General features: G+C 47.1%; 1 protein-coding gene across 4 annotated transcripts in view; it reads right to left on the bottom strand.

Moving 5' to 3' along the window:
• The window catches only part of POLA1 (DNA polymerase alpha 1, catalytic subunit), a 208,341-nt gene extending 207,512 nt beyond the window's left edge, over positions 1-829 (bottom strand). For 2 of the 4 annotated variants that reach the window (XM_075520897.1, XM_075520879.1), the window contains exon 1: positions 211-428. In XM_075520897.1, coding sequence (XP_075377012.1) covers positions 211-241 — 31 coding nt within the window. In that variant the 5' untranslated portion in view covers positions 242-428. Of the gene's footprint in view, positions 1-210; positions 430-725 lie in introns of those variants that run through there. The other 2 variants (XM_075520887.1, XM_075520905.1) reach the window with 2 other exon arrangements.
• Between the last annotated feature and the right edge of the window lie 7,749 nt (positions 830-8,578).

Genomic DNA, 8,578 nt, shown 5'->3' on the forward strand with positions numbered 1-8,578 from the left:
GGACCCGCTGGGAGCGCTGCCCCCGCCCGCCACGCACGCGCGCTCCCGCACCCGCGCGGGCACCCGCCCCACGCGCTCTCCCCCCACCCCGAGCTCCGCTGCCCCCCGCCCAAAACCGAAACGATGGCAGCCGCTGCCGCCCCGCCGCGGAGAGAGAGGCTGCCGCCCCGGGCGCCCCGTCCCCTCCGGCGAGCGCCCCGCGGGCCTCACCGTCCCGGCTCCGAGCGCCGCTCTCGGCCATGGCGCCCGCGCGCTCCGCTCGCGCCAAGGCTCCCGAAAGTGGCGCGAGACGGGAGCCCCGCGAGCCGCCGCCGGGCCGGCAGCCAATCAGCAGCCGCGGCGGCTCCGGCTCCGGCCGCCCCGCGCGGGGGCGGGCCCTGCTCCGCCGCCCGGGGCGGGGGCCGAGCCGCGGCCGCCGTTGGGGCGGAGGGTGAGCGCGGGCGGGCGGCTGGGGGCTGCGGAAGGGGCCGCCGTCCACCTCCCTCCCCTGCGCCGAGTGCGGGAAGGAAGCCCCGGGCGAGGCGGAGCCACTTCCTGGGCGAGGCCTGCGCCGCCGGCCGCGAGTGTCGGCCCGGGCTCCGGCCGAGGCCTGGGCTGGCGCTGGCGGCTCCAGCCGCCTCAGGCGGTTTGCGGGGCCGGGCCGGGCCCACCGCTAGAGCCGCGGCTTTGCAGTCGCAGCGGGAGCGTTCCCAAGGTGTTGCGCGCAGATGTGCTCGTTAGCTCACCCTCGGGGCCTGAGGGCAGCAGCAGATCAGCGCCGTCCAGCGGGTTGCCTCCGGGGGGTCTTCAGCAGGGCTCCCACCTGCTGCAAGGACGTAGGGGCCCATCAACCGTTGTGGTACGGTGCCTTAATTGGGGCAAAATAATGTAAATGCTCACTCCTGAACTGGGATAAGGTGGTGGTTGACGTCAGTCGCCTAGAAGCTGGAGCCAGGCTGCGGTGTGAGGGTCAAGGACAGCTTGCAACGACACCCATCAGTAGATCGGTCCCTGCTGGGAGAAACGGACATTTCCCACACGGTTGTAAGCCACAGATAACCACAGAAGCTAGGAGGGCGATCGTGGCAGACTCTGAATAACATCCGTACCAGCCATGGTTTTATTTTTGCATATTTAGAGTACGTGTCATTATCCTCTTGTCACAAGTTTCAGGAACTCCTTCATAAATTACTACCTCGTCTCTTCAAAGACAGGTAGTGGTTGGCCAGTTCAGTGACAAAATACATAATGTAATGGTTGCCCTCCTATTTCCTCCTTTACTTTTTTTTTCCTTCCTTGCTAGACATGAAAAAAATAGATTCAGACTGGATTTCTTAACAGGCCAAGTGCATGGAGACCTCAGAGAAAAGATCTGTTAGCTTTTGCCTTGCATACACCTGATTTTGGCAGGGGATGGGGGGAAAGGTGGGGTATGTTCTGCTCATCTTGATCCTACAGAGATACCTTCACTCACATGTTTCAAGAATATTACAGGCCAGCCTTCAGCTGCGGAGCAAGAGCTGTGTCCAGAAAAGGATATATTTCAGTTTCAAGTATAGTTGAAAATGTTTTTAAAAACCTCAGTTAAGACAACTGAAGTTTTACAAGTCCTCTCCTCTAAATTGGCTTAGATCTATCTTCCTGTGCCTTCATGAAGAAACCCAGGGAAACTGGTGGGGTTTGTGCTGTTTCACCACAGATTAACCTTGCTCTTTTTTCCAAAAACATCAGTGTTGGCCAGTCACTACCCAAAGAACTTGCCACCTTTATTTGCAGAATCTTCTGGAGGAGCATTTATTGCTCATGAAAATATGTGGGCACTGACTCCAGCTTCTTAATAAAGGCAGGTAGCACCAACACTTTGGAGCCATTTGAGAGTGAATAGGACTCTGTCCTTACAGCTGATATGCTGTTACAGGAGGGTTAGCTAGTATTGTTTGGCCTGGATATACTGACTGTTTTCAACTATCTAGAAGACAGAATTTGTATGGTTCTGAAACAGAAAGTTATCTTCCTTCTCCACAAGGACTCCTTTGCATTGGTAAGAGAAATAAAAAAACTACCAGACGTCGATCCTTCTAACTTATCTCCCCAGTTCCTAGCACAACACTACCTCTCACTGCTGGACCTAGTCTTAGATGGAAGCAGAAGAACCATCCTAACCACCTGTAGCAGCTCCCTGGTGCCAGAAGAGACCAGTCTGCTCCCCCAGCCACCCCGACAGCCAGAATGCCCATTCCCAGGCACTCAAGAGAATGAGACCACTCCTCTCAGCAGTAGCTAGTTATTAGATCAGCTTAGCTGTAGCAAACCCACATCCTTGGAAACACTGACAGCTGTAGGAAGAATGCTTGTCTGACCCACAGACGGCCTTTCATGTGTGTAGCCACTCTTTAGTTTTTCCTCTTTTTTAAACATATGCAGAAAACAGGATCACATCACCAAGCATGATGTGGGGCTCAAATTCAGAAGTTACTCATTTTTTTAAGCTACGACAGAGAAACATTTATAAAATAACAATGTTGCAAAATTTTTCAGTTTCAATAAAAATACGGTGATACTGCATTTCACATGTACCTAGCTTTCACATGCTTTGGAATTTTGAATTGACTGGATTTTAATGCTTTTGATTGAAATAAAACAATACCCTTTGTGAGCTGTCAATACAAACAGTGGCATGTTTGTCATTCAGGTGATGCCATGATTTGAGCCAGTACACAGTGATACAGTTAATTTACCAAACTGAAGTTGTTGCCATCGCTCCACTGTGGGACAGCGCAGATCAAACAAAAGCCTTTTTCATGAATGCTAGTTCAATCCTGACATTCATCTCTGGCCGTAACAAGAATGCATCTGTTTCCCTCAGCACAGAATAACAAGCGTATTTAAATGCTGCAGGTGAAAAAAAAAGGCAGGGCAGGGGATGCATTTTGCTTTGGAAAAGAAAAATAACCCAGCAAGATTTGGGACTTCCTCTGCTAAATGGCTTTATCACAGCAGATTACTTTGAGCTGATCTTTAACCTCCCCTGGGACAGTCATATACGAACAATTTGGCAGGACCTTTGCTCAATTGTCTTTTAAGTACAAGAAGTGGGAATTCTGCTGTGCAGTTCAGAGCCACCCAAGGTTCTCTCAAGGAAAGTGTGATAGCTGCAGAGAAAAGTGCAAGAGAAGCACAGTAACGAAGATGGTAGGCAGCAAAAAACGCAGTACGGAAGAGGAAGCTCAGGAAACTCCCAGATTTCAACAAAAGGTGACAAAGATGTATTTTCCATGTTGTTTTCTTAGAGATGTAATTTAAATACGTAAGTTATGAATAGAAAATATTGTAAACTCATTGCAAGAGCTCCAAGATAATATAAACTGTAGTGTATGTTAACATATGAAAGTACAAATGGAGTATAGTATCAAACGTAAGTTAAATGGACAAATAATTACTGTATTGAGGATTATTCTTGTCTTTCTTTTTATGTCTAGGGCATGCTTGATCTGTCTCAAAGACAGTAGGACAAAAAGTTAAAACTCTCAGATTAAGACATTACATGTTAAGCTCATGGTTGGTAATTTTTTTGATGATGGAAAAAATCTGTTGAAACTAAGAGGGGTGGTATAAAAAACAGAATGCGAGTAAACCATGAATTATAGCGAGGTAGCAAATTCACCTGTACTATGTCAACTCAAAATGCTTAAACATTATTATTATATCATTAAGTACAGACTGTCTTTGTGGACAATTGTGTGTGTGTGTGCATGCCAGTGCTCAGGATGTGAGCGTATATGATCTATGTGTATGTTTCCTACAAATGTGGAGTATTTCATTCTCTTACTTTTAATCCTTACATTGGTCTGAATTAATTCATATTATCACTCAATTAACTTAAAGTTTTTGCATCTAATATGATCCAGCTCTGACTACTTCATTTCAGCAGCTGCTTACTAAACTATGCTATTCATGTGACATTTCAACATGAATTACTTAACTGCATGGGGAACTAAACTCCTAAAGGAGCACAGATTGCATAAATTAAAATTTAAAAATCTCAAATTATTACTTACCATGAGGTCTTTGTTTTCAAAACTCTTCACAGGTAGTTAACTGATAGAAATATGAAGAAATAGATGCTTCCCCGTTTGTTTATCAATAAAGATAATGCAGACATTTATGTTCCAAGGGTAGGTTCCTTGCTTACCAGGCCTGTAAATGCCTTTTGTTCACTGCACAGCTCTTTTTAATTTCCTACTTGAGTTACCTGCTAATGTCAGGATGAAAAGAATAAAGTCGCTATTAGGATGTTAAGGATCTGAAATGCAAATGTGAAATAGAAACCAGAATAACACATTAATTTCCATTCTGGCAGGAAAAAAGGTCTATAGAATGAACATCCAGACATTTTAAGAACAAACACATTAAATTCTGATTGCGGTTAAATTACAGCAAATCCTAGTAACTCAACCAGAATTGGTGGAATTACACTAACCCGAATAGAGAGCACAATCTCATCACCTGCTTGCCTAATACAATATTCCTATTCAAGCCTAGAAGAAAAGTACAAAATATTATAATGTAAATTAAATAGGGAAGACAAGTGAGAACAAACTCACAGAGAATGAGCCCTCACATAATTATAATGTCTAAGAATTAAGTCTGATGCCAATGGTATTCAGAAGCATACAGTTATTGCCACAGCATGAAAGTCTCTGTTTTAACTACTTTCAGCACTCTCTCTTTATATTCGCACAAAAATGAACAATTAATGTATAAGCAGAACATTATTGCAGAGAAGCTGTTACATTTCAAGACCTGGCTGAAGACCAAATGCGGTTCCATTGGTGAATACTTGCAGCATTCACTGTTTCACGTCTCTTGGGCAGAAAGGAGAAAAACATCACGATATGCTGCAAATTCTAGTTGTAATCCTGACAACTCTCTGTTGCTGGATTGGTGCTGGTAAAGGCTGTGCTCACAGCATGGGGAAGCAGCAATGGCCGAATGCTCCCTACGGGCGGGGAGCCCAGCATGGCGAGGCTGGCAGGACAGTCGGGGCCCCGTCCCCCAGCCCCTGAGGGCTGCGAGCAGGGCTGCCCGGGGATGGGAGACAGGGTCAGCCCAGAACCCAGAGCAGACTAGTCCCTCGTGGTGAGGCAGCTCCGAGGTCAAACCAGAAACGTGACTCGGGGTCAGGTCCGGTGACGATAACCTGGGTCAGACGCAGCCCAGTGATCACCAGGCGAGTCCATGGTGATGAGGCAGGTCCAAGATCAAGCCGCGAAGTTAGCCCCTGGGTAGGGACCAGGGTCAGGCCCGATGATGGTAGCCAGGGTCAGGCACAGCCCGGGGATCCCCAGACAAGTCCCTAGTGACAAGGCAGGCCCAAGGTCAAGCCCGGAAGCCAGGGGCACAGCTGTGGCTGAGCTGAAGGCCAGCACTCCTACAGCCCAGCTCCGGCAAGGACTGACGGCGTGGGCCAGAACTCGGACAGAGCCCCGAGCAGAGGGCAGGGGACCCAGGTGAGGCTGGTCGGGGCTGTCAGTGCCCTCACGGCCCTGGTGGCAGCCCTCCCTCCCAAACAAGGTGTGTCCTCATGCCTTACAGCGATCTGGGCTCAGAAGGGGTTTGCTGTCGAGTGCTTTAATTGCTGTGGGTTGTCAGTGGGCTACTTCATGGACACTGAGCCAGGGCAGGGACAAGGGCATGGGAAAGGGCCACGGCAGAGGGGACTTGTGGGTGGCAGGAACCCTGGAGGCCAGCCCCCAGGGGCTGCCAGGTGGGCCCTGGGAGAAGGGTTCACTCAGGAGCTGGGGCTGGGCAGGGGGCCAGCACGGTGGGGACACCAAAGCCCAGGGTCAGGCTGATGACTCAGGAGGAGTCACCAGAGAAGACCCCACACAGCCATGGGCCAGGCCCAACTGTGCTCGATTCAGGACTTAGGAAGGCCTGAGCCATCTGTCAGGGTGCAGCAAGAGTCAGCTGTTCCCTAAGGGCAGGAAGCCGATGACATGATATGGCTGGAGGGGCAGGGACCTTGCTACCCAGGGCCCCATCCCACAGCCCCCAAGCGAGGTGAGCAGGGCAGGCCCAGCTGAGAGTCCAGGTCATCAAACAAGATTTCACACTTGCCTCATCACCACAGGCAAGCCAGAAATGCAAGTCAGGGTCAGGTCCGGTGATGGTAACATGGGTCAGACACAGCCCAGCAATCACCAGGCAAGTCCATGGTGATGAGGCAGGTCCTAGGCCAGGGAAGGAAGTCATTCCATGGGTTGAGGTCAAGATCAAGAGGGTCCATGGCCAGGCTCAGCTGTAACACAGCTGGAGCCACCCACTCCTACAACATAGTTCAGGCATATCTCAAGGATGGAGACTCCACAACCTCCTGTTCCATGTGTCAGGACAATGTGTGGAGTGGCTTTACCTTCTCCCTCTCCCCCATCTCTCTCTTTATGCTCCACAGGCCTTCTAGGAGGCCACTTATGAAAATGGTGAAGCCTCACTCCTCTGAGTTGTCCAAAGGTGAAAAGAACATGCCTGACATACCAGCCCATACCACCCCCTTTCAAAGACAGCAGAGAGCCCACAGAAACTCCAGTGCTATTTTGTGCTTGAATATGAGAACAAGTGACAGTAATCTCATTTCAGTATCATATCTGAGCAAAGAGTGAAAAATTAGTCCTAGGACTTTCATAGCACAGTAAGTACGCATAGGTAGGGTTTGAGAAGCTTTACTGAAATTATTCAGTGAAAGGATTAATAGTTTTATTGACATATGTAAAGATAGGTAGGAATTCATACGAGTCTGACAACTTGGGTTTTGTGTTTAACTGTGTAAATCCAGAAAGCATATGAGGTTCTTTCTCCCTTTCCTGTAGTTGATTCTTTACAGTCTACATCTTATCTTCCTTCATTCTGCTTTTACAAAACAGAATTTCTTTAGGAAGTCTTTGCCCCTCCCCCCCCCCCCCCTTTTATTTAAATTAATCTATGAAAAAAGTAGCAAATGTAGCCTTTGACTGAATGAAGTTTGGGGGTTTTTTATTAAAAAAAAGTTTTGTTGTCCTGTTTTTCAAAGAAAAAGCCCCCGAAGTATCTGCAGGGTATTCTCAATCTCTTTTCCAGAAACAGCTGCATTATGCTGGTAGAAGTTTTCCATAACTGCTTAGTGGGTGGACAATGGCCAGCTGGTAACACGTCAGATCAAAAGTTTCAAAGGTGGCAAAGTTATAAGCAACTGAAATAAGATCTTAGGATCAAGCAACCTTAGTAACTAGTAAAAGCTACACTAGCTAGCAGATAGTCATTTTACAGTGCATAAGTACATGTTTTGTTTTAAATAAAGTGTGTATCTCTACTCAGATTATGAAAACCTCCAGTTACTAAGTTTTTGGTACCCAAAATATTAAACATGAACCCCCAACAATCACCTGAATGCAGTTTACAGTATGATTTTTTTATGTTTTACTTGGCAGGTTTGCATTTGAGATAGTATGGGAAAAAAACCTGTGAAGGCATTTGCATGAAAAATCGACAAATGGGAAGATAAAGGTTGACAAGAACAGTGGAGGGAAATAGAAGTATTGGAGACTTATAATACTGGAAAAGTTAATGTGACAGAACACTGAAGATCAATCCAAGAAGTTTGAAATTGAGCTGGGGGAAAAGGAAGGCACCAGACAGATTGAAAACAGGTAGAAGTGAGTGCAATACAAATATGTGCAAGAAAGGCTGTCTTAGCTTTGTGTGGATTTAAGGGGATTGGAGTGCATATCTAGAAAGCCGGAAGAGGGGAAAAAGAGAAAGGAGAGATAACAACATAGTTTAAATGTAAATAGGAAAGAGATTTTTCTTAAATTATATTTTATCTATAACAATAAGAAGCAGGACAGATAGAATATGACTCATTTAGGCAATGTTTATACTGAGATATATAAAGGAATGAGATCTGTAATGCTCAGCATTATATTTCTTGGTAGCAGTAAAGTTGCAGCTGTAGTACTGTGCTTGCACCACTCTGCAAGAAATCTATAGAGAACCCAAAATAGAACAGGGAGGATAATGAGAAGATCTGTAAAATATGACCTATGAGAAACTATTGGAACAACTGGGGCAGTTTAGTCTAGAAAAGTCATGAGAGACATGACAAAAATACCAACCTACCTGCTGAATGTCACCTCTCTAATCCAAGTCCTCAAACTATTGTTTCAAAATCTTAACCATATGAGTCATACAAAAAGCAAAAGAGAGTAAATCTGTTCTCTGTGTCCAGTAGAAAAACAAGCAGGGGCAATAGATTGCAGCAGTGGAGGTTCAGGTTAGACATTAAGAAAAACATTCTAATAAGAAAGAAAGAAAGGACAGGGCTGCATCAAAAGAAGCGTGGCCAGCAGGTCGAGGGAGGTGATTCTGCCCTCTACTCCACTCTGGTGAGACCCCACCTGGAGTACTGCGTCCAGCTCTGGAGCCTTCAGCACAGGAAAGACACGGACGTGTTGGAGGAGGTCCAGAGGAGGGTCACAAAAGTGATCAGAGGGCTGGAACATCTCTCCTATGAGGAAAGGCTGAGAGAGTTCGGCTTGTTCAGCCTGGAGAAGAGAAGGCTCCG

Source organism: Mycteria americana, chromosome 1, assembly GCF_035582795.1.
Source record: "Mycteria americana isolate JAX WOST 10 ecotype Jacksonville Zoo and Gardens chromosome 1, USCA_MyAme_1.0, whole genome shotgun sequence".
In the NCBI taxonomy this organism is placed as follows: domain Eukaryota; kingdom Metazoa; phylum Chordata; class Aves; order Ciconiiformes; family Ciconiidae; genus Mycteria; species Mycteria americana.